The sequence below is a fragment of the Lepeophtheirus salmonis genome, chromosome 1, assembly GCF_016086655.4.
Source record: "Lepeophtheirus salmonis chromosome 1, UVic_Lsal_1.4, whole genome shotgun sequence".
Taxonomy (NCBI): Eukaryota; Metazoa; Arthropoda; class Copepoda; order Siphonostomatoida; family Caligidae; genus Lepeophtheirus; species Lepeophtheirus salmonis.
In genome coordinates, this window is record NC_052131.2 from 24,660,518 (window position 1) to 24,687,274 (window position 26,757).

The 26,757-nt window shown below is 32.5% G+C and overlaps 2 protein-coding genes and 1 long non-coding RNA gene across 5 annotated transcripts in view; 2 read left to right on the forward strand and 1 right to left on the reverse strand.

Annotated features, from left to right (window-relative positions):
• On the forward strand, nucleotides 1-9,958 carry LOC121123190 (uncharacterized). Its single transcript, XM_040718324.2, is given in 8 exon segments — nucleotides 1-758; nucleotides 939-1,463; nucleotides 5,952-7,431; nucleotides 7,433-7,690; nucleotides 7,751-7,810; nucleotides 7,812-7,988; nucleotides 8,057-8,405; nucleotides 8,481-9,958. Coding segments are annotated over 8 exon segments (3,684 nt in total). The 5' UTR covers nucleotides 1-474; the 3' UTR covers nucleotides 9,032-9,958.
• Nucleotides 9,714-18,131, reverse strand: LOC121123149 (uncharacterized). 2 transcript variants are annotated; one of them, XM_040718315.2, is made up of 7 exons: nucleotides 17,904-18,131; nucleotides 14,880-15,002; nucleotides 10,956-11,138; nucleotides 10,527-10,894; nucleotides 10,301-10,444; nucleotides 9,909-10,075; nucleotides 9,714-9,841 (listed from the first exon to the last, which is right to left on the reverse strand). In XM_040718315.2, exons 1-6 carry the CDS (start codon nucleotides 17,977-17,979, stop codon nucleotides 9,938-9,940), a joined length of 1,032 nt encoding a protein of 343 aa, XP_040574249.2. In that variant the 5' UTR covers nucleotides 17,980-18,131; the 3' UTR covers nucleotides 9,714-9,841; nucleotides 9,909-9,937. The 2 variants fall into 2 exon arrangements, with proteins under 2 accessions (XP_040574249.2, XP_071745774.1); XM_071889673.1 differs by having other exon boundaries at nucleotides 9,714-10,075.
• The window catches only part of LOC121123199 (uncharacterized), a 25,005-nt gene continuing 10,278 nt past the window's right edge, over nucleotides 12,031-26,757 (forward strand). Inside the window, exons 1-2 of one of the 2 annotated variants that reach the window (XR_005865936.2) lie at nucleotides 12,031-14,573; nucleotides 14,628-14,981. This is a non-coding gene — a long non-coding RNA (uncharacterized lncRNA). Of the gene's footprint in view, nucleotides 14,982-26,757 lie in introns of both variants that reach the window. The other variant, XR_011780981.1, reaches the window with a different exon arrangement.

Here is a 26,757-nt window from a genome sequence, read left to right on the forward strand (position 1 = left end):
ATATATTTTTTAGTTAACTTCAAGAGTCTAGCTTTAATTTTTACTCATGCCTTTTTGTTTTCCACTTGTTTTTAAATGCATTTTTCTACCATTTGAAGCGTGTGTTCTTGAGCGCAGGAGAGCAAGCTAGCAGTATAGCTGGGACTGAGAGCCACGTAACACATTCATTAATTGTCCATGTCTGGCTCGTACGCGCTTACAAAAACAAACAGCTTTCCTTCACGACTACATAATACTAAGTACTGCGGGTTTACTTATATAATAATACATACTTCTTACTTTCATAGTAAATTTGCAAACAAAAAATAAGGTTTTCTTCTTTTTCCAAAATCCTACCCGCTCGTGAGTAGTGGTGCAGTGACTTGTGGACATCGTTGTGGTGAGTGCTAGTCTTTCTTGCTGAGAAAATTGACAACTGAAAATGGTCGACTAATGAGTATAATATATAACACTATTATTTGAACTTTTGCCCAAATGGATCAGCAAGGAGCTGTGCAGCAGACTGTCGTGCATGTAGATCAGTCATCATCATCACCATTATATGAAAAAGTTGAGAGGAATCCTATAGGATCTTGCTATATCCCAGACTTTCCCAGATATGTGGCAAAACGTATTCCTATGGATGTCACTTTTGCCTCTGGATATATTAAAGGCTCTCAGAAATCCAATAATATGTCCTTCTACAGTTTCCTTGGATTTCTGTTGACTTTCCTTTCTTGTTGTGTTAGTCTGATCATTGTGTATTTACTATTGAGCAGGTAACTAATACGTTATTCACTTTCAAGTTTATGAGTAGTGAGGTGTAGGCGAATAGAATTTCATTCTCAAAAGTTCATAGACATAGTTATGGTAAAATGAAATAAGCAACGCCTCTTTTTATATAAGATATGTATCATTTCTTGTTTCGTTTAGATTATAAATCCATATTTCAATTTCAGGCATTTCTACATGAAGAAAAGTTCGGCATTTTCTTCAGCGTCGGATAATAAAATATTTTATGAAAAAAGTGTTGGCCCGCATGGATCTCTGATCTACTTATCTCCTACTCTATCACAGAACATTTTCACGATTCAACCTTCATTAAGTTTACAAGAAGAGGAGGAGAAGAAAGGGAAAAATGAAAATTTCAAGCATGAAGATGAAAAAGAATCTAAGCTGCCCCAAGGCAGCAAAATGAATACCTTACTTCAGGATGAGTCTGAAAGCAAGGGAAATGAGCTCTTAACAACGACTAACTCTCAAAGTATTGCATTATCATCATCTAACCAAAAATATACCAAAGAGGAGGAAGGAGGAGATTCGATTAAGAATAGAACTTTGGAGAATCCTTCAACTGGGATTCCTGAAGAAGTTGTTGCTGTTGTGGAACAGCTAGAGCAAACAGAAGGTGATGATATTCTAAACTCGACGGAAATTGAAGTACCAAATGTAGAAAATAAGACGGAGGATATTCCATCTTTTAGGTAAAGCACAAATGTTTAGTTTTTTTCATCATAATAATTATTTTTTTTGTTTATTAAAATAACAAAAGACTTTGAAAAGATGTCATTAAGTGATGATGTGTTGTAAGGGCTTAGAATTCATGCATTAGTAGTACACTTGTTTTCTTAAGTAATTTATTTATATATATTTAATCCATGTACACTATAACTCCTGAAACCTTGTATAATTCCTAAAACTCAGAATATTCACTTATATATGTATAATAGAAGGTAAAAGGTTTTTGGAGGGATTATATATCTATAAAATTGCTTTTAATTAATTAGAAAAGACATAAATAAGACAACCTTCATGACCATTATATGAAGGAAATGTTAAAGTTCAATAACAGATATGAAATAAAACATTTTAGGGTTTTATAGAATACGCACACCTGTAGAATTGATAAATATTATTAGTTAGCAACTTAACTTATTGATAATTATTCTCTATACTTGTTTTATATAAGTTGCAACTTGTACAAGTGGCAATTTCTTCGTCTTAAAATGCAATATTTAATTAAAACATGGGGGCATTCGGATGACCAACTATAACTTGATACTATAAAACTACATGGTGACTATGACAACTATAAATGTGGTCATTTGAACTTAATAACTTGCCAGAGAATACATATATTTTAGGCATTTCTATAAAAATAGTCAAAAATTACTTTATTAATAAATCCATCATTCATGGAATATTCAATTATTGTATTATTCTTAATCCATGTACTGTAAATCATTCATTTAATATTATTCATCTCAATTTATGGTTGTAACTTGTACAGTTTGCTTATACAAGTTACAACTTGTACAAAGGTGCAATTTGTACACAGCATACATACATTGTCACAGTTTTTTGCCATTTTTTGTTCCTCTATTTCTTTTCTTCTTATTATTTTTAAGGGCTCAAAGTAATTGAACTAGGACTTTTTAAAATAATCTAACTTATTTTGACTTTTCTATTGTATGACTTAGTGGGTCATTCCATCTCAAATCACACAAAAAAACATAATTTGTAATCCCTACCCTTTCCGATATTGATGAAACTTTGCACAATTGATGCCGGTGGGTAGAAACTAAGTCCTGTGAAATTCTATTCAATTTGGATCAATTGTCTAGGAGATATGCTCTTTTGACTTTTTCGACTAATTTGACCTGGACCCCAAATTTTAAGATCCCATATCTCCGTAACCACTTGATCAATATCGGTGTATTAACTATCATTGAAAAAGTAATAAGCCCATAAAACCAATTCCGGTATCATTTTTAGACTTGCACTTTAAAAGGGGGGTAATGACATTCTAAACTATAATTTGACCTTGCATGAAAATAAATGTTTATACTGTTTACAAAACACATCAAAAAATTGGAGGGGGTTATTCCTTGTTCTCCTGTTACTTTGAGTTGAAGTTCAAGGATCGCAACCAATCTACTATAACTTAATTATTCGGTAACTATACTCCTTCCACAATACAAAGCATACAAAGCCTATAACTAACTCAATTATGTCTTTGAAATATTGGCCTGTATGTATTAGGGTTTACCATAAATAAAGAGCTAGGTTCGTTATCTCGAAAATTAAACAAGATAGCTCAAAATTTCCAACGGCATCATCGTACTTCTCACATATTTTTTTTACTGGGAGAGGTAGAGTGATGTCACACAATTGTATATATTGTTGACAATCGCAGCATTTCTATCTATCACCACTCTCGCCGCTGCAAATGGAGACACCTGATTTTCGCTTCTACTTCTTGATCCGGTACAAGCTCGGCAAGACAGTCAACGAGATACACACAGACCTTTTCTGTAACTTCCTTGACACCTGCCCTGGCCTCTCCACTATCAAGCGGAGGAAGGACTTCGATAGAGGGAGTTTTGCCCTGGAGAAGAGGACACGCCCTGGATGTCCCCGGGAGACAAGGACAGAAGAGAACGACCGGAAGACCATGATAGAGTACCTGAAGACGACCGAGAAACGCTTCAACAGTCTCAAACATCACAATATTAACCTGAAGGATTGTCTCCTGATGTGGGACAACGCCCGTCTTCACGCTGCCCCTGAAACAAGGGACCTTCTGGTCCGAAGGGACGTGGAACCGGTCAAACAGAGTCCCTACTACCCAGATCTGATCGGATGCTGTTCCGGAAGTTGAAGCATCTGCTCCGGAATGACGAGTTTGGGGTATGAGGAAGCCACTACTACCGTGCAGCGGGCGATGAAGAGGTTGAGCGAAGACGAGCTGTTCTACCAACTCAAGAAGCTCCGGGAGCACTGCCACGACGTCATCGCAGTCGGAGGGGATTATATTTTCTAATTTAGATGTGAGTTTTTATGAATTTGATGAAAATCCTGAGTAATAATGGGCCAGGCTCAATATTTATGGTACAACCTAAACCTATATATGAAGTAATAAAAAAAATTAGGGTTTTCTCATTTTCTTGATTTTGGAAATTTTGTTTTTATGTTGACATATCACATATCTAGAGGAAATTTAATGTGAATGTCAATTGATAAAAGCATAGCAGAATTGAAGGATTTGAAGCTAAGGTAGAACGTAATTACAAAATTATAGCTGCAATTTTAATAAAATATGACATAAATATAATAAACTTAGTTAATGTCTACTTGTGTCGCTAAATTGAGAATCTTACTGGGAAATGAATGTGTTTTTTGTTTCTTTGTTTTTTCCCCCAACTGTTTTTTGGCATAGCTAAAATAAACATTATATTACAACTTTGAAAAAATGCCTTCAAAAAGGCCGATTTTGATTCTTTTTTTTTTTCTTTTTCTTATGGGGTATTTAATAAATAAGCAATGGAAGGTTGCGTCAACAATTTTGAAATAATACATAAGTATCGATTTTATAAAAAGATTTCAGAATTTAAAAGATATTTCGTCGATCGTATGACTAATCTAATCTTCTGTATTAATAAAGCAAAATTTGTCTTAAAATGACTCATTCTTAACAATGAGAATGTGAAAGTCATATTAAAAAGAAAAGAAAGTACAAATAAAAAATAATTAATCTGAATTTAGATGGGGTTTAGCAACGAACGTGTATAGATAAAGGTCCGTCAGGGAGCGCTCTAGAGACGTCAAGTAGTCCCTGGCTATTCACATCCTATTAAAAAAGAAATGGGGACTACATATATTTAGCAGAGTAAATGCTAAGCATTCTTTACAACGCGAGTTTTTTGTTATTTTCTCAAGCGGTTTTCATTTTTCCTTCATTCTTGAGGAGAAAACATCTAGGTGTTGAGTAACTAAGTGATAGTGTGCTTATGAAAAACAGATAGTGACTCAGGATATCTTGGGGAGTTATCCTATGTACATATGTTTGTCAACTCCTTAATTACTCTGGACAGTGCCAAGTACTACGGTTTGTTTTTAGTAACAAGGCTGGGGGAGTAAAAATATACTTAATGCTCAATGTAATTGATTAGCATTCATTACCTATTTAGCCATATAATCGATTTAACAGTTTACCACACATATAATAACTTTGAGTTTCATCTAGCAATATAGCATGTGACGTAAGCATTATTGATGTCGGCCATTTTGGGTCCCTAAACGACCAAGTTTTACAAAAATAAAACCCCTCTTTTCATTCAAAGTAAGGAAAATAGTGAACCATAGCTTTATATTTGGATAATTAAATGGGACAAAGAAATAAAAGGACTTAAATCTTACTGTCTATCAATAAGGCATGCCTCTAATGCCTAGTTTTATTATACATCAGACCTGAATGTGTGCTAAAAATATGTTATTAAATTGTTGTACAATCTATTTTCTATATTTTAGATATTAAATTAATAATTAACAAGGAAAAAATTATATTTTTCTCTAATTATCCTACTGTTATCGTTCCTAACGATCCAAGACAAAATTACTTTTTCAAATCTAGGCATTTCAAAGGGATTTTTAATGTTCATATTTCTTTGATTTAATTCAAATACCACTGTTGATTTTTGACAAGGTGTTAAGTATTTCTTTAAATATTAAAACCCTTTGATGAAGTTCCATCAATATTTATTGTAAGTTTGTCAATTTTATATATTAAAAACTATGAGCCTCTAAGATGGCGTCGCCTTCAATTATAAGCTTTAATGACACTATCACGTTGAAAGATACGGCTCTGAATTGTAATTATACCCTAAGAATTTGACAATTCTTTTTAAAAGATGGGAAACCCATGTTTTAATGGTCCTTTTTGTATTTTACGGCTTAAACAACAGTAATAAACTTGGATTCCAAACGATAGACAAAAAAGCTTTTGTAGATGGTTACATAAAAATATGCACTCCCTAGATGTAAATAAAAAATGACGTCTTACAAACAAACCTTGTTACGTTTTTTCGCATACCTGCTTATGAAAGATGATCTACAATTCTAAAAGTGCATAATATTTAATTGGATTACATTTATCTATATTTTCATTATATCTCTACTTTTTTTATATATAGAGAATGGACTCAGAAAGCTTTAGAAAAAGAAGAAAAAGAACGGAAGGAAGTAAAAGATAAAAAGAAACAACTTCAAAATCAAGTAATTTATGATCAAAACTCTACAAATAACTCCATCCCATCTCAACTACCCGAATCCCAAAATGGTTCCATCTTATTAGATGGTGGTTCATCCTCACAAAATTCGGGTGGAACGCAGAATGGAGGCTCCTCATCTCCTTCTTCTGCCTCTGCCTCCTCCTCATCCCAATTGTCTCCTGCATCCGTCTCGACTCTTCGACTTAAAAAAAACTATGTGAGCGTTGACTGTGGAGCTAAAATTGTTGGAACGAATCCTGAGTCAACCGGAGCAAATTATATTATCTCATCATCTAGAGATGAATATATGCTTAACAAATGCTCTGATAAAGTATGGTTCGTTATAGAACTTTGTGAGTCCATCAAGGCGCGTAGAATTGAAATTGCGAATTTTGAGTTGTATTCCTCTGTTCCGAATGAATTTCGTGTTTCTTTAAGCAATGTGTATCCGTCCAGGGATTGGACTCATTTTGGGACGTTTAAAGCCCAGGATTCCCGAGATGTTCAAGTATTTGATACTCTTGAAGATAACATCTTTGGAAAATATGTTAAAGTTGAAGTTTATTCGCACCATGGATCTGAGCATTATTGTCCCATTTCACTTTTTAAAATCTTTGGTATTTCTGAGATCGAGCTTATGGCTCATGGTGATGAAGAGGATGAGGATGAAGTAGTGGTCCATCCACCACCAGAGCCGGAGGAAGAAGAATCAAACCAGACAAAACCTCGGGGGAAAAGCTCTATCGTTAGTTTCATCAAAGAAAAAGTTGATGAAACGATTGGAAGGGTAGTAAATGTATTTCAATCAAAAGAATCAAAGGACTCCAACAATCAGATTAATAACCCTGAATTGAACACCAAAAAATATCCAGTTGAGCAACATCAACTAACTTCCGTGAATGCATTTCATTGTCCGCACTGCAATGGGACTCTATTTCAAGAAGTCATGGGAATCATGTCGAAAGAACTATCCTACTTGCAGAATATTCTCAAATTTCATCCCAAGTTAAAAAGTTTTTTAACAGCTTTTGCATGTGAGCGCTTCGGGTTTCACTCCTTGGCATCATCATCACTTAATACCACTTGTACAATTGGGTCCTCTCTGTATGGTCTATACTCTTCTGTTTATGGAACCGGTCGTATGATTGCCCTCTGCAATATTGCATATTTTGAAAATACCCACTTGAGTATCAACGATACAAAAGGGGTTGATGAATCTGATGAAAAGGGGAGGACCCGTATTGAGAGCAATAGTTCATCGTGCCCTGAGGGCGATGTATCTAAGCAATCCAAAGAAAAAAAATCTCAAGATACAGAGTCTCCTCCATCAAATTCATTGAATAAAGATGATAAATCCGATAAAAGTAATGTGAATGACATTTTGCCTAGTAAAGTGAAAAAAAGATAACTCAGTTCTCGAAGATTCAGAGTTGAATCATTCTTCATCATCTTCCTCAATTAATTCAGAACCCATCTCATCATCATCTCAACCTAGTCCAACCATGTTAGATCCTCCATCAGTTGTTCATGTTCCTCCTCCAGCCAGTAGTATGGTTAATTCTGTAGGGCAAGAAGACGCAGAGCAAAAAACTAACAACAATGGTGCTAATACTGCTAGTCAGCGTGAATCCGTTTGGCAGAAACTGACCAACAGAATCAAGGTAAGAACGTGATATATAATTTATTATATTGTACAATCACTAATATGCTCATTATTTCAGTCGTTGGAGAGGAACGTAACGTTTAGTAGTGGTTATTTAGAGGAATTAAGTGTGCAGTACAAAAAAACAAATCGAAGATTTACAATTGTCGGTTCGACAATCTGCTGAGTCTCTTAACTCTGCCCTCAAGTCAATTCTTGCAGAAAAGACGGAGAGGAAAAAATTAGAATCTCAAATTTTGGAGCTTTCATCTACATTATTCATTTTGTCCGAGAAGGTGGAATCTTTTACTTTATGGGTAATTCAAACTATTAATTACCATTATTACTATTATCATATTCCTACATAATTATGCTTATATTACAGACTTTTGGAGCTCATGTAACGTTCATTATTTTGGAAATCCTTGTGGGTTGTTATTGTATAGTCTCGACAAATAATCAGATTTCTGGACACTATAAAAGATATTCTACTTTTTCGATTAAGCAGAAATCCCCTGGAAGAAGAAAAAACAGCTTGAGTAGTATAGCTCATCACGAAAAAGAAAATATGCAAATTCAACATGAAAAGAAGGATGATAATGAAGAATCACTACCATCCCCTTGTGATGAGTCCATACCTATTGAGGGAAGACACTCATTTGATAATGGGCCCTTATCCTCAACCCCATCATCATACTTAAGTACTGCATGTAAAGCGAGGAGAAGTATTGACTGTACGTATTCATAGTCGAATATGTCTTAAATGACGTATTTATTTTGCTCATCCTTAATATTTCAAATCTTTATAGTTATGACTCTCAAAGCTTCATCGCAACTAATTCAGTCCCAGTTAACTCGTCGCCAACGGCGTAGAATTCAACAAAATCAAAGGAGAAAGATATCTGCTTCTTCCAAATTAAAACGTGGATTTGCACCTCTTCCTCCACCTTACTCCAAAGATGAAAAACTCATGCCCGAAATTCGAGTAGAAAATATTTTTTCACACATGTTAACTTCGATACAAACTGATAATAAATTTGGATCTCTTAATTCATCTGTTCACGGGGATCCCACGCCTTTCAAAGAACTTTCCTCCTCCTCCTCCTCAGCAAACAAACAAAGTGAAAATAACAATGTAGATTCTTATCTAGATGTCAACTCAAAGAGTCAATATAAGCCTCCGCTGACGCCGCAAGTCATGCTGCACCAACAAATGAAAAGCTTCCTTAGGAGCAAGTCCACATCACCTACGAGGAAAACAGAGGCTGCTAAACAGAGAGAAGATTTTGAAAACTTTAATCCTGATGACTTTAGATGCACACATTCCCCTCTGCCTCCCTCCACCCTAGACCATAACTAGCAACCAGATTCATTATCATTGGCACTTATATCTAGTCTTTCTAGAAGAAGTTAAAGCCGGATGTTATTGATGAATTAAATACCATTAATTATTATATACATACTGGAAAAAGACTCTTCTTTTCCGTGAGTAAATCCCGGGAGCATTTGTGATACTTATGGATGTTATTATTATTATTAGCTGTGGGTGGTATCTAATGATTCAATCTCCTCCCTCTTTGTTGGATGTATATCCTCATTCCGTGATATTATTTACAATACAAAAATTGTTATCAATGCAGTATAATATACTATTCTCAAAATCATTTTTTTATGAAGTAACTGAAAAGTAGAATATTTATCTAAGTAATACTTTAGATAACTTAAATAAGTTGTCTTTATTGTTTTGAAGAAAAAAAGGGGAAATGAAGAAATACGTTGTATATCAATGGTAGGTCAGGGCTTAATTAGTTGGAGATAATGAGGTTATATTACCTAAGAAGGAGCATTTTTAAGCTTTCAAAATTCTAATGCATTTACCAGTTTAGTCCATCGTCATTTTCTACATGGAAACTTTAGAAAATTTAATGATTACTCTTAATAGTCATTAATCTTGTACGTCAATCATTTTTGTCAGAGAAGATAAGTATTTTTCTTCCAACTTTAGATATGATTAAAAAATTATAAAGCCGTAGTAGCCTGAGTTTAATAAAGACCTTTTTTTATTAATGTTATAACTTAGACAGTAACGTTTTCTTCACTAGCATTTTATTATAATAGAATTACATAGAAAAAATTATTATCTCAATCAATCGATAGCCACTTGTACAAACTAAAAAGAAGGATAATTATGAGGATAATGTATAAACGAATATCTATATATAAATATATATCTGTACCTATATAATATTTGTCAGAAATAAAATACTTATTGTAATTGATGACTTGATTCGTATGAATATTTTCTGAAAAAGTTACAATGTCGTTGAACATAGTTTTCATAGCCATTTTTGAGTTGAATGTCCCTCATTTCAAATTTGTTTCCTTCAAGAAGGAGGAGGGAGATCTAAGTAATAAATTAGTATAAAAATAACGTAGAAAGAAATTTAAAAAATGGCAAAGTGTATGCCTTACTACAGTGATTCCCAACCTTTTCATCACTGCAGAGTATAAAATATACTCAAACAATTGGTTATTTGTGTAATCTCTCGAGGAGCCCTTGAAAATGGAGCACGAGGGATCCAAAGAGCACCTGTTGAGAACCACTGCCTTAAAGGATCGATATAATTACTTGAGAGTCGGAGAGTAGCTTATCAGGAATGGATGACATTGTTAAGCGATTATTTTGAAGTCGGAGTGTTCGAAGTCTAGGTGATGCCGCAAGATCCTCAGATATTCTATACAAATAATTCTCATTTAGATTTACATCCACTGCCTGAAAAGATTATAGATTAAAGATTATATAAGATCATCATACAGTTATTATACATAAGAGGATAATGGGTCTAGCTACTCACTGCTAGTCTATCCAACCCGACAGAGTCATTAAGAACTTGGATACGATTATGAGAGAGGTCTACAAAGTTGAGATGAACCAAATCAAGGAGCTGTTCAGGGAACTGATCCAATTTATTCATTGATGCTTTAAATTCTCTTAATCGAATTAATTTCCGAAGGGATCCTGGAAGTGAAATGAGGAAATTGTAGGAAACAGAGAATGATTCGAGGTGCAGTAAGAGTCCAATCTCCTCTGGTAGCTCAGTAAGTTGATTTGCATTGAGGAACAGACTCTTAAGAGTACGGAAGTTTCGTATGTCCGGAGGGATGGACAAAAGACAATTTCCTGAGAGATCCAAGAGACGTATTCTTTCACAAACTGTAAATACTGAACAGAAATTTACAAATTGAGCCAATATTTAATAAAACAATTTATAATTCTGCTTTACTTTTGTGTGGTATGGACGACATGGACTGATTTGTGAGGATAAGGAGACCTGACTTTTTAGCAGAGTTGATACTTTCCACTTTAACAACAGAGGGTACGGATCCCATAGTTAATTTGCTTCGTAAATAATGGACACAACATTCCTTGAGCTCTTCAAAATGATTGACGGTGAGTCGATTCTTAACTTTAATGATGAAACAAGAAATTACACCTAAACTCGGAACGCTTCATTATATTGAGATAATACATAGTCATAATGGGAATGAATAATTAATAATACATTATTTGTGTTATAATCACATTAATCAATAGTGTACAATTCCGTATGAAAAGGCCTCATAATATATGTAGGTTTAAAATAATAGTATGTAGTAAAAATATTTCGTGAATCCAAAAAGAAGGAATAATTAAAAATAAATGTATTTATTCACATACCAATAAGTCTATTGAATTGTAAGATTAAAAGAACACTGGAATTTGATGTGATTTGTCTACTACTCTCATAATGATTAATGTGTATATGTTATGTATGTGTATACATTATTATTGATTTTTTAGTCGGATTTTAGAAAAATCTCTTGAAGGGTATCATGCCTCTTGCTCTCTATCTCTCTCTATTTCTCTAACATCTTCTGACTCTTCTCTCACTTAATTATATAGTATAACTTAGTTAACTTATTAATATTATTTCTTAACACAGCTTAAATGTGTACGTATGTTCCCTTCGCTATAATGAAACTAATCAATTTAATAATACTTTGCAATATAAGAGTATTCGACATTCGTATCGGTATATCCTACTTTTAAATGTACGTACCGGGCCAACTGTTATTATTTAACTATTTTAACATACAAAGTATTGAAGTCCATGGAAGGATCCACACTGGATTCATGGCCTTTCTGTTTGATGCAACCAGGCCTAACATTATCACTGAAGCAGTGTGATTGGTGGTGGATAAGTATCGGTGTTCAGTTACAACCCCCCAAAAAAAAAAAAAAAAAAAAAAAAAAATAATAATAATAATAATAGAGTAATTTTTTATTTTTACTAGCAAATATAATATTTGTAGTTTAATTTAATTTTTCATATTTTTTTCCAAAAAATTTGTCAGTGAATAGCTATGAATTTTTGAAATTTTTCTCTAAAAAATATCATTTTTTTGTGAACAACTCTAAATTTTTATTCTAAAAAATTTAATTTTTTGAAAACAACTATTGATTTTTCAAAAAATTTGGGTAAAGAAAAAAAATATTACAAAGACCAAAAAAAAAAATATATATATACATAATCCTGGGGACGCCCGTTTACATCCCCAAACGTCACTACTCGATCATTCTGCTGCCTGTTGAAGACAGAATCAACAGGAAAGATGTTCTCATCAGAAAATGTATCATTGAGTCCACAGGTTCCCTCCTGCCTTTTTAAAAGCTGTAGATACGGCTGATGAAGACTTGTTAACCTTCCTGGCCATGTCAGCAATTGAGGAATTTGGTTTTTTCTTGAAGACCGACTTCAGGCGGTTGACGGACAGGGAGAGTTTCCTGCCGGCTCCTGGAGAGTTTCTGAGGTCCTCCTCGAGCTTCAACCACATGGAGACAGTGTAAATCGTCTTCCTTGAGGTCCCAGTCTGTTCCCAGATGACTTTCTGGGACAATCCCGCGCAGAGGAGTGCTGCGATCTCAATCCTCTTCTCGTACTGTAGGGTCATAGTTGCGACTCGAACAATGTTTTTCTTAGCAATCGACAGCTAATTATGTGTTTTACAACATTGGTCCTCATAATATTGTATAAAAATTACTCTTAACCTCTTAAAATTTGCATAATAGAGTTGATTAAATAATAACGGTTGGCCCGGTAATTTGTAATAAGGGAGACTGGGAACAGTTGAAATGTATTATTTTTCTCGAATCACAATTTAAACAGGGCAGTGGCTATAGTGGCTGATCGGGGTGGAGGGGATCACAAAAAATTTTAATGTCAATTTTTTATTATTTGGTGTAAAAAAACAGTGGTTGTCGTCGCAATTTTAAAGAATGAGACAAAAAAAAAATGAAATTATGTTGTTAAAATAATACATAATAACCAACAAATCATCCAATTAGTCAAAATTCTAAATAAATTTGTATAATATCACGTCGTTACCTTGATTGCATCACGCAACCTTTCATACCAAAATTAGACATGGAGAAAAGCCCAGAATCACTTGGTAGTTATGTAGTGTCCTTAGACACATCAAAAATAAATTCACTTATGAATATTCTGAGTACTAAATTATTACTGATTCTCAGATACAATGATAAAGAATACATAAAATAGAAAAGAAGAACAGTTAGAAACACCAGAAAATCCCCTTACTGATATTAATATAAGATACATATATCGCAGTCACTACAGTTAGTCAATACCGGCTCAATTCTTACCAAACTTTACAATTATTATTCAATAATTGTTGGGAAGTTTAATATTTAAACTAATTCTAACTCAACCAATGAACGTTCAGAATACTGTTTAGATAAAAAGAAGCAGAAACATCGACAGCTGACAATCAAATATAATGTACATTTTTGTGTTAGTGAGTTAAGGAAATGTTAAATAAATAGGAGAACAACGTGCTCTTGAGAAATTATTCTCTTAAACTCAATGTTCGTAGATTCACGCCCTGGTCGTTCTCAGTGAAGGAAATTTCATGATGTATATGAACTTCAAAGAAAATTCCTAGTTCAGATGAAGTAAATACAATCCTACATATAATTTTTACTTTAATGAGTCCATCTGACCAATTAGAGGTACATTAAAAAAATGACAAAATGTCATTTTGATAAAATAAACACTTGGCTAGACCCTCTACCACAAAGAAAAATATTAGTCAAAGTCCTAAACCTAGTTAGTAGGTAGGAAAAGGGTGGACTTTAACTCCAGACTTACGGGTTCCGACTTGGACACGAAGGCTAGTTCATTCTGAACTCGAGAAAAGTCTTAACAGTATTATAATTATGAACTTAAAATGAAGTCAGAAAAAATTTGAGGACTTTAACTGGACTCGATAAAATAAATTAAGGACTTGAGGTTATGATCAAAGACTCGAGAATCGACTTAGACTTGCATTATAAGGACTTTTTCCCATCTCTAGGTGGTAATGTCATTAAATGTGATTTCTTCTAAATGTTGTGGCTAAAATAAATACTTTATAGAGGTGAGTCCGTGATTTTTGTATCGAGAAAGTGTTTTCGTTGACTAGCATTTCAATTCATTCGTAAATTAATACATTTTATCAATTATTTTTCCCCTTCTCACCCATTAATGACCGTTTTTACATTTCATAGCCAAATCAAAAAGGGGGAAAAAAAGTATTTACTTATCGTACGCCCCTCTTAATTAGCTCAATTTTTAGCGGAATAATGATGTAAATAAAGTTTGTTGAGTAAGAGTTTGGTATGACTAAAGCTAAGAAGAAAGTATGGATAAATAACTGTTTTAAGATTAGAAAATGAAAAACGATATTAAATAATCACTAGTGCGTAAAATCAGAAGAGTAACTATGAGGATTTGTTCCTGTGTTATACGAACGTCGTTTGAAAAGTCCGCGCAAAGTCCGAGAGATTACTGACGAGTAATGAGGTTAGGTTTATTTAGTAACATCTCTTGAAAGATTACACACCAACTTTCACCCAGATTGGTAAAATTTCTTTCCGTGTTGCATTCGTTTGAATGGAGGAAGTGGAGAGATTTTCAAAAAATGGAGGAAAAAGAATTTCGTGCCTTCATTAAATATGACTTTATGAAAAGGCAAATCGCCTCAAGAGACTAAAAATAAGCTTGATAAACATTATGGGGACTCTGCACCTTCAATTTCAGAGTGGTTTCTCAAGTTGTTCTCAACTGTTCCTAGTTTCCTTCTCATATTACTTATTTTAAGTACGATACCTTCAGAAAAGAGAGTACATTTTCTAAAGACACAGGAATCCCCTCCAATTGATGGTGACGTGGTCTGGCTCCTAATACTCACCGATCCAGAGGAATATGATGGTAAACTACATATATTATTCCCTAGTATAAAAGATATTAATGAATTGATAAATAAATATCGACTGCCTTGTTTTGGGATTACTACTAATAATTAATTATTTAAGGGGTTTAAGATGTGTACAATGATTTGTAATTTCACTCTTTTGTCAGGGATAATGTTCTCTCTTCTTGTACGAAAACTACTTTTTTAACTGGTCCTCAATTTTGCTATGCCATATTATTTATATATGTCATAGTAGAGATTGAAATCCAGTAGAATCGTTGATTCTCCTATAAGAGATCATGATCGTAATCTGTCCTAGGACAAATTCTACAGGATTTCAATCTCTACTGCGACATATATATATATAATAGAGTTTTTGTCATTTATGGGTGCCCACACTGTTCAACACAGGAGGCTGAAATTTTGCAATGGTGCCTTTTTTTAACCTGGTCAGGCTGAGATGGGGTTGCCCATTTTTTTTTTTTTTTTTTTTTTTTTTGTGTTTGTCTGGGAGTGGGGATTCATTAGACCTATAATATAGTAATAAAAGTCTAAGAATATATATTAAAAAATATACAATGTATATTATTCTGATTTTCAAATTGATATTAGAAAAATTGTTCATAAATAAGAAATTTAGGTAAGCGTATTCTCTTTCGAAAATATTTATATACTTTCCGTAAAAAATGGCTAAGTATAAGAGAAAAGGACATTGATAGGTGGGAGTATACAATTTGGTACTGCGGTCAGCGCGCACCTACATGTTTCTCTTTACCTTAATTTCACTGGTTAATCTTGATACTTCGAAAATAAAATATATGAAAAATATTATTCAAAAATGGTTATATTTTAGTTTAATGTCTTTTTGGCATTCAATGGTGTGTCTTATTTATACTTTTTGTCCAAAAACTACGCAAAATCATCAAAAAAGAGATATTGGAAAACTTTAAGGGAGATGAAATATTGTATAAGACATACTTAGATCCCTAAAAAAATAATTTTGAGCTTCTCATATCTTAAAACACAGTGAAAAATGCGGAAACATATCAAAATTAAAAAAAGTATATTTTTGAATATGTCTAAGGTATAGAATAAGGAGGACTTATTCTATACCAAAAACACAAAAATTGTTTTTTGGAGCTCGAAGAGACTAGGTACGGGGTTGAGTTATGAATTAAAAAGTGACTGATGTCTAAAAATAAAACCATTACGAATAACAAAGTTTCCTAAATTTATTAAAAATCAAAAAAGTTATAGGCAAAATAAGAAATTGGTGAAAATCTCACTTTCGCTTATTTCAGGTGCAAAAAAATAAAAAAATGGATTTCCAATGGAATATTGGATTCGTATATAAAATAAAGTTTGCAGAAATTTGTCTGGAAATTCCTTTGCACATAAATTTGGCACATAAAAATTGATTTATGTCTGAAATATCTCTCATATTCCGAATAATTTTTTTAACTTTTTTCTATTTTCTTCTCTTTTTTTCATCAAACATCAATTTTCAATTTTAAAATAGAAATGTCACAAAATGATTCATTTTGTATATAAAATTTTAGACTCTAACATATATAGCATTTTCAATTTCTGGTATATTTTATTAGATAATTTTCCCAATATTTGCAAATAAGAGCCATTTATGGAGGTTTATTTTTTAGACAACATTATTCTCCATGACTTTTTCGTTTTTACATGTACGAAAAAATATTGTTAGGTTTGTGTTTTCCTGTTTACAATGATGTATTGCTATTGATATTTGATGTATAGATGATGGTATGTTATTTGAAGTATATAGCACATTTTTTTAATACATATATTATAATCAGTAATGAAAATCGGGAGTATTTTTAAGCTGGCCCGGTTTTTTTCTTGGAATTAGTAATCTGAAGAATGAGTTTTCCTTTACTCAGTAGTTGTCATTATTATTTAATTCCTGAGTAGTAAACATCCTTTCCTAAACAGATTCAATTATATTCAAAACCTGATTGAACATTCGTGAGTCCTAATAAAAGACGGGTTGTTACCCTGAGGATTTGTTGTGGAGTTATAATTGTAAGTCCTTGTTGGGATCAGAGTGGAATTGGGGATCGACATCGGAGTAGTTCTAGGAAATTGCAATTTTTTATATCATTTTCTCTTTCCTCCCTAGTCACAACTGATAGTAGCTGATGAAACGTCAAGATAATTATTCTTTAAATGTTCCAAAACATTCTTCAAAGTGTCAGGGTTACCATGTTGATTTTCTGTTTCTTTTTTTTTAACATAACCATTCTACACTGGATTTTCATCATTAATTATAATGCTCACCCGCACTGAAGGTGTTTGAATATTAAGAAGACATAATATTGGCCATTGTCGTCAATCTGATTTCTTCCTCTCTCCTTCGGACGAGCAACGCCGAGTAACCTTTTGCTATTATTGGATAAAACAGGGAAACCGCAAATCATTGAACACATCCTAAATTACTATTAAAAACTATGCGTACAATATCTTTTACTTATAAACCAAATGCTTAAAAAAATATACTTTTGGGGACAGTGGTACAAGAGGATTAAAAATGTACAATTTTATTTTTAAAGAAATTTAAAATGGACTGTACGACACCAAAAAATGGCTGGAGAGTCCTAGATCAGAATCCAAAATAAGTTTTTGATTGTCTCCAAAGAAAAGGATTTGTGCAGGAATAAAAAAAAAATATTAACCCGTTAACGGGAGAGTCTAATTTAGTGTTATGCCAGTCCTTATTTATTCGGTCTAATTCAGTACAGTTTTAGGACTATCAGTACTAGAACTGGTTATACAAAGAAGAAATAAAGTTGAGTTATATCATCAAGGACCGAATTTTAAATGTTTTTAGGAGTGATATGCATGTCTGAACTGGACCGGACCGAGACTTAATAAGGACTGAGACAACACCATAATAAAATAATTGACTTTACCCTCTTCAAAGGATCTCTCAACGTCTGGAACTTTTCTGGAAGATGATGATGGTGCAACTCTTGTTGAAGTGGACATGATGAAACGTATTTTACATAATACAACTTATTCAAGTACATAATACAAAATAGAGTATATTCCTCCTACAAATATGAACTCAATGATGGATAGAGTTTGAAAGGAAAGAGGGACTACATGGGTCCATCATGCTTCGTGTCAGATTTGTTAATGCCTGCTAAACAGAGCAAAAATAACAAATTAAAACAACCGTAGTAATAAAAATAAAACTCATGTTGTGTGTTGTCGCAGGTTGTAGCTCTCTTTCCTGATGGTTAATCAAGATAATTAAAAATAATAATCTAACACTGTTATAAATAATTATAATTTATAAGCCAAGTAGTAAGTATATTATTCAAATATACGGTAAAACTCAAAAACTCGATACTAATTCTTTCTTATAATTGCATCGAGAAGCAATACATCGATTTCTGAATCCATTCGTAACTGAACTTAATAACTAAAAAAAGTTATCAACCGTTAAACGTTTATCCTCCCGTTGCCTTTCGAGAAATATGCTCAGAGTTGTTTTTTAAATTGGAAATTACCTGCTTCTCTATGGACAGTAGACTGTACGAGTAACATGGTTTTTAAACTAGAATTTTAGGTCCTGTCTAATGAACTAACTTATAATTTATAAGTTTTTCTTCAAAGCTGACAGTCATACATTTCATTTTAAGCACTGATATCGTTTAAAAGACTGAATGTTACTTTTTGCATTCAAAGTTATGTATATGTAATTCACGCATAAAGTAAATGCTTAATGCCATTATGATAATTCATCAAATTTTCTGACACAAATTCCTGTCTTTTGATAGGATTAGTTACATCTGACACGAGCAAGCAAGTATTTTTGGCAACCCAAAGCTCTAGAATATACTAGTTGAGGAGTAACTATTATGATATTACAGCTAATTAAGAAGGCCAATAAGGAAAGTCTGTGTTACATTCCTTAGAAACATTATTTTGCCAGACAATCGTTTAGGCCTTAAATTACATGCTGCATTCTTTCACTAGTAAAAAGAATCATATCCAATGATTTTTGTTTTGAAATATTTTTCAAAACGATAGAACTCCCTAGAATATTTAATCTATGCCAAAAACTAAAAATAGAAAATTTTGCAGATACAATGTTTTGACAGACAGGGCTAGTATATTATATACCTACTATCTAAACTGAAATATATTTGCCCTCTTACCTTATTTCAATTTCAAACTCTTAATTTCACGTTCCCGGAGTCTTTGCCGAAAAAAATAATATATACATTTTAAAATTATTTATGCTCTAACAATGTGTGATTATTGATTCATTTCATTATAAGAATACCCTAACAGTTGCCTCGAATAGCTCCTAGAACAAAAATCATGACGACCGTTCAAAATAATCAATTTATATAAATTATTTAAAAAGCGTGAAATTGTTTTAGGAAGAGAAGGAGTCAATATAATCAATGATTGAGATTCAATAGACAATGCGAATAAATTAATATCTTATAGTAAATGTGTTGGAGCTTTTATGTAGCCGCGTAAATTCCTGATGGACACTTCTCTCTCCTGAGGTATTCTCTAACTCTTTAATTAATCATCAAGATGTGTTTGTCATTTGGAGTACTTTATAAGAAAACAACTTAGTATTTCAGTATGAATCATCATCAATTTTTTTTTTCGGCAAAGTGTTTTAGAACTTAAATTTCAAACTCTGCCTATAGACGAGATCAATATCCATCAAAAATTGGTGTAAAAAAGAGCAATATTGGTACGAATTAGGGAACAGAAAATTTAAGGGGCTGAACTTATAATTATACTTAATAGTGATCAAATTAGCTACTTTTAAACTCTTTATAGATATCAACAAGCCTCGATATCAGCGAGCTACGCTCAAAAATTCTTGAGCAGGAGCGCACTCGTTGTTTTAAATAACAATCAGGAGCGGTAGTGCGCTCATCATTTTAGAAGAGCGATAAAATTTTTCCTCATTGATATAAGTTTGTTTCACTTTTTCTGTTTCTACCTCTTATGAGATAACAACCACAAATTTGAGGAATAAAGAATAATTTTAAAAATTGCAAGAATAGAAGGTTGAAGTTATATTTCAAGATAACTTAGAATCTTCTTTTTTTCCATGCTGTATCTTTGACTCTGCTGATTTCGATTGACGACAAAATAGACTGTTTATTTTTGTATTCCTGAGGTATTGCCGTGTGTAGTATTCAAACCTCTCAAAAATACTCTCTTGTTCAAAATAAAGAGGTTCTGTGATTTCAAATGGGTCTTGCTTGGGAGAGAAAATGCAACATAATTAAGTTTTTATAAATTGTAAGCACTATAAATATATATATATTTATTTACAGTGCTTTTTAGCTTGTTTTTATTACATTGCATATTATATTTTTAGCATATTTAAAAAACAAGGATACCTCATTTGAAAAAATATAGGAATGTGACACTTGAAATTTTATTTAACAAACAAAAATTATAATTATTTCTAAAAAATAAAAATGTCCTTATCACGTCACGCACTTTTCTATAAATACATAATATGTAATTATCAATGTACTCTTTTGGAGGTTGAGCCTGAAGGAATGCGATTTCCATCTTTGACCACACTTGTAAAAACTTTTTCTTTTTTTAAATTGAGGTAGGTAGCCTTGTGCCTTGTGTCCAGGAATTGAAATAAAGGTATGCATTTCATTTACAGCTCCCTGTTTAAAAGCTTTCACATGAAGTTCTTCAATTTATCATGCATACAATTATTTGGGGGGAATAAAAAAAAATCTATGTATTTCGTGATCCTTGGACATCTAGAATGATGTATGTACAATGTACATAGATAGAATATATATGAAAACGTACTCTAGAAATTAAAAACACAACCCGTGCAGATTCAACTTGCCCATTGTTCGGGTTCTTCACTTTTTAATTTATATTCCCTGGATGGATTGCGTAGCGCAAGGAAGAAATTAAACCTTCCAACTAGACAGTGTACAGGATCACAAGGCCAAAAAAGTTCAAAATACCATGGGCACAAAATGTCCTAACTTTTGGAGTCCAGATTTTTGGCCTGCACACAGTCGGGACCTGAACCCACGCGATTTCCTTCCCTGGGAGTGGATTGAGCATCAGCCCAGTACCAAGTATCATTCGTTTGTGGATGTCCTGAAGAAGTGCCTTACACGTACAATGGTAAAACTGTATCTTCATGAAGTTACCAGTGCCTGTCAAAGCCTCCGGCGCCGTGTGGCCAAGGTTATCAAGAGAGGAGGATCTCATTATAAATATTTGAATTTCATTAAATGTAGCTTTCAAACAATAATAAAAAAACATGGTTCTAGTTCATTCGTTATAAGCCTTTAAATATTTTGCCGATGTATCTTAACCATCCTCTATATTAGAAGAACGAATTAGTTTTTAAAAACTTATTATTATATACATGAAATACAACTTTAAGTATAATCTTTTTGAACGATGATGTTTAGCACCGGGGAAAAGTATTCCCTGGCGTATCAAATCATATAATTTTTTCTCTCAATCTGTTATTATTATTTTTATAGTCTAGAAGAGAGAATATCTAAGTATTGAGTTACTAGTTTTTGCTTGTGAAAAACTGAGAGCAACACCAAGAATTTGATGGACGTTATCTTCTATACTACTAAAGGAAAATGTGTATGTTTTGTACGCTTAAAAACTCTGGGCAATGCTGGGTTAGTCTGTAAATAAAATAAATAATTATATAGGGTTTTTCATTAGATGTTAGCATTGTCCAAGTCGGTATTCTTGGAGGTCTATCAATCAAAGTTTAATATATCATTAAGATTAAAACCAATCGTAAACTATTGCCATTTTGAGAAAAGAACGGTATTGTACCCGGGTACAGAATAAGTAAAATAATAATATCTTAAAAGTTCTGAAACCCGAACCAGATTCGGGTAACCAAATCTTAAAGAGCTTATAAAAGTATTGCTTAGTACTTAATCCCAGTTATGAAATAAGATTTTAATTTAATAAAATCTGTATCAAAATATGTTTATCTTGATTAGTAATTAGATTTTTTATGAAAAAAATACAAAAATTAACAAATTTTCAGTAAAATTTCAAAAATCCATAGCTATTGAAAAAAATTGAATTTTTCGGAAAAAATTTCAATATGATTTTTTTTTTTAAATTTCGAATATTAATTTTTTTTTAAATTTCAAATATTAATTTTATTGAAAAAAAAATTTCAAACAATAAATTTTTTCGAAAAATCCACAACCACTCACAAAAAATTAAATTTTTCCAAATTTTTTTTCCAAAGTCCATAGTTGTTCATAGAAAATTATATTTTTGGAAAAAAAATTCAAAAATACTGAGCTATTCATAGAAAATGTTTTGTTTTTTTAATTTCAGAAATGAAATGACCCAAAATATTAAAGTTAGTGGTAATTTTTTTTTGAAGGGGGACTACAGGCCGTCCTGCCAACCCCTGTGGACGCCCTTCATCAGTTTTGGATTTTTATATTTATTTATATCAATCATGGCTTACAATTATCATTTATATTAATCTTATTAATATTCATTAATAAGATTATCAATTCAAGGTATATAATTATTTAAGAACTATTTTCTGAATAATAATGAACAGTTGGCAACAAAAAAATACAAATATATGAAAATGTGATCAAATATTAATTGCATCGTTTTAGTTGGGCAAAACGTAGAGAAAAATAACAGCTTTGAGATTACAAAAGAAAAAACGTTCATTTTTGTGACAAATATACCTTTGTTCTACATTTTTTCTTTTGTTCCAAAGCTCTCATTGGATAGGATTTTCTGAGTGGCCAAAAAATAAATTTTTTATACTTTAGTATTGGGAATCTGTATCAATGTTTTAGAGTTCCTTTCTCCAATTTTAGATTGTTTGGTATAACATTTGAATCTGTTCAAAAAACAAATTTGGGCAATTTCAAATAAATCCATGTAATTTCTAAGCATTTAAGTTCCATAGATAGTCTTCAAATCTTTCCACAGAGACTTATTATTTTTTAAATACCACATTTGCAGGGGCGTACATAGAATTAAATATACATAAATCTCTTGTTTTTGGTTTGGGGGAAGCATGTTTTGTGATTTTTTTTTATTTGAAAAAAAAAAAAAAATTGGAAAAAAATCAAATATTAAATTTTTTTGCAAAAAAAGTGACGATATTAAATTTTCTCCTTTATTAATTTCTTATTAAAAAATAAGAAGATATTATTGTTTGTTAAAGGTTGAAGATAAATATGAATTTTAATCATCTTCCTTTATTTTCAATCAAACGCTATTCAAAAGTGCAAAAAATTAATGAAATTAGAAACTATATTGTAAATCAAGTCTTTATTGTTAAAAATAAGTGAAGCAAATACACTTGCCAAAAAATTAATTGTCCTTGAGACAATTCATCGTTGATTTCAGACAATTTCAAAAGTTACAGAGATTTAGTTATAAGTAACCAAAAAAAAAAGAATAAATAAATAAATAACCAAAAGTTAGACTTTTTGGAGACATTATTCGACCAGGGTCTATTTTTTTAACACTATATTATATGTATGTAGATACCGGGGGTTAATTGAAATCTGAGCACTTACTAATTCAATAATTAATTAAGGTTGAGTGTTTGAAATCAATTCATATTTCGATATATTAAAGTATAAAAAATTAGATACAAAATAAAACAAATCTGAGCTCTCCAGAAGTCGAGAAAATGACGATTGAACATGATCGACGAACTTCTATACGTGGATTCCAAGCAGTTGGGGGTCTACGCCGTCAGGAAGTCCGAAACGTTGGAGAGGATGAAGGCTCTGTCAAAAAAGTAAAACCGGACCTCGAGAAGTTAAAGAAAAAAATCATGTTAATCTATTCAAGTCCATGTGGGCCCATGCAAGAGATTTCACACCAGACTGTCCAGAGAGCTATCAAAAAAGTGGGTGGAAAGATCCTTGTGAGAGTAGAGAGACCACTTTTGACATCAGCAATAAAATAAACCCATCCCCTTCGTTGCATGACTGTGTTGAATTAGTCTTTTGAAGGCTTTTTTTTTTTTTTTTTTGACACTTTTGGACTTCTACATGCTCTGATGCCTACCCCTTCGCCTAAACCTTTTGGATACATGTTTAGGGGGGAGGCTTGCAGTTTCATATCCAAAAAAACCAAGATCATCAATGTTACTGTCAGTCAGCACTAGTACTCCATGACAAAGAACTACATCGGCAGCGGGTGTCAGGCCTTACGCCACCATCTGGAAGCCATCATTGCTCCTAATTTGCGTCTACATTAATGATTAAGAGAGCTCAGATACACATCTATTTATAGTACTAATTTTGGTAAATTTATATTATTAATTAATAAATTATATATTGTTAAAGTTTTAAGTGTTTAGATTTTAATGGACTACTCGGTACTTAACTTTTGACTTACCTCAAACGGATTCATGTATTTGGACTATCGAAAACATGAGGGTGTCTGAATAAGTACAAAATGTCTGATTCAGAAGGGTTTTAGTCAACTGTGTACGTAAATAAATATATTTATAATATGTGTAAGATTTGCAAAAGGACGGAAGTAATTAATAGGAATATTTCTTTGATGCTGGTTGCACAAATAAGAAAATGCACATTTTTCCAATATACTAAAAATAAACTATAATTATTTAATATCATATACAGGGTGTCGCAACAACATACTTTTATAATACATGACAATGAATCAATAGAAATAATTGTCACTCAGCGAAAATTGTGTCAAAAATATCCTAATCGTCTATTGCCTCACAAAACCACAATTAATTGTTTACATGCGAGTTTTCGACAGGATGGTACCACAGCAGACAAACCTCGTTCTGGAAGACAAGGGACGTCTCGTAACGCTGAAAATGTGGCTTTGGTGTGTGATAGTGCTGCATAGTCTCAAGTAAACATCAATTAGGAGACGTGTTTCCCAGTGATACATTTCTGCACGCAGTTTAAGGCGAATTTTGAAAATTGATTTGAAAATGTTCCTGTACAAAATTCAATTAGTCCATAAATAGCTACTGAAAGATCATGATCAACGAGTTGAGTACAGTAATATAATCCTAAGGCTGACTGGTGAAATTGAAGATTTTTCGTCTAAATTGATAATGAGAAATGAAGCCCATTTTCTTTTCAGTGGCCACATCAATAAACAGAAGAGTCGATTTTGGGGGAACACACAATCCTCAATTAATTCATGAAGTATCATTGCATCCACTAAAAACAACTGTATGTTGTAGTATTCATGCTAGAAACATTATTGGTCCCTATTTTTTTGAAAATGACCGTGGTGTTCAAGTTACTGCTAATGCTGAGCGGTACCAAGATATGATTCGAAATTTTCTTTTGCTGGAAATGGAACAGCAAGGACTAGAGGTCATATGGTTCCAACAAGATGGGGCTACAGCACACACAGCCCATTCAACAATTCAATTATTGAATGACATTTTTCAACGTAGACTAATTTCGCGAAATGGCGATTTAGTATCACCGGATTTAACAGTACTAGGCTTTTTCTTATGGTGCTTTTTTTTAAATAAAAAGCATATGTGAAAACCCCCAAACAATTCAACATCTTAAAGACAACATTCGTCACGAAATTGAAGAAATTCAGCCTGAAATGTTGCAGGATGTCATGAAAAATGCCTTAAAAAGAGCCGAAAGTTGCATAGCGAATCGCGATCACCATTTAGCTGATATAATTTTCCAATCATAATGGAAAAAAAAACAAACAAATGTAAAGACCAAATGAACTTTTCATCAAAACCAATAACTAATTATTTAATTAAAAAATCATCCACAACTATCAAATAAGGTAAATTTGTAATGAAATGTGACATTTTTTGTATCCAACAACTATTCATCTACGGCCTCTCAATAAAAGAGTTATTTGAAGAGAAACAAAAACTTTAAAAAATCTCTCCGTGTTAAAATAACGAAGCATTTAAATCGTATTTTTTAGCACTTCACTTGTACAACTTCAGAATCGGGGTGGGGTGTATTTTGGATAATAGAAGGGTTCTTTGATGCTCAGGAAAACGCCGGTTGAAAAATCTAGCATGGCTCGAGGACCAACAGCTCATATAAACAACCCGTGGGAGGGGGGATGTATTCTAACATATTAAATAGGGTTCTTTGTGCTAAGAATTGCGTCGGCGATGCAGTTAAAATTAACTTCACCTATACAATCTGAGAGGCAGGGTATATTTCAAGAAGGTGTCTTGATTCTCAAGGAAGGGGTGGGGATACATTTAATTTGTATCGAGCCCAGAAGTTTACCTGATCAACCCGTGGACTGTAGTGTATTATGGCATATTAGAAAGGTTCCTTGGTGCCTAAAAATACGGCGGCGATAGAGTTTAAACTGTATTTTGACCCAACAATTCACCTGTACAACTTAAAAGCAGGGCTGTATTTTGATATATAAGGAGAGTATCTTGAGACTCTGGGAAGCGGCTGCAGGACTGCGGATTCGGCGTCTGACCCAGAATAAAACACACTTCTTCATTGTGTAAAAGAAGAGTATTTATATACATAAAAACCTACTTCAGTATTATATGAATATTAAAAAAGTTATGTTTACCTCATACTGACTGATATTACACAAATGTATTATTTAGAAATAAAACTCAGAAAAGGAATTAAATGCAAAGTGATTAATGATTTTTATTATATTATATAAAATCGTGTTTTATTAGACATATATTCAGTCAATGTATTCATTTTTCTTCTCTTTTGGGCTATAAATTCGTTTTTTTAAAGCTAACAATAT

What these genes read in the sequence shown, in the direction of transcription:
- LOC121123149 (XM_040718315.2), bottom strand. Translation starts at nt 17,979, where the DNA reads ATGTCCACTTCAACAAGAGTTGCACCATCATCATCTTCCAGAAAAGTT. An exon ending in TGAGAGATCCTTTGAAGAGG is followed by an intron (nt 15,003 to 17,903) that starts GTAAAGTCAATT and finishes CTTTTATACTAG; the next exon opens with GGAATAATATATGTAGTTTA. An exon ending in AGCTACTCTCCGACTCTCAA is followed by an intron (nt 10,076 to 10,300) that starts GTAATTATATCG and finishes TTTATTACTTAG; the next exon opens with ATCTCCCTCCTCCTTCTTGA.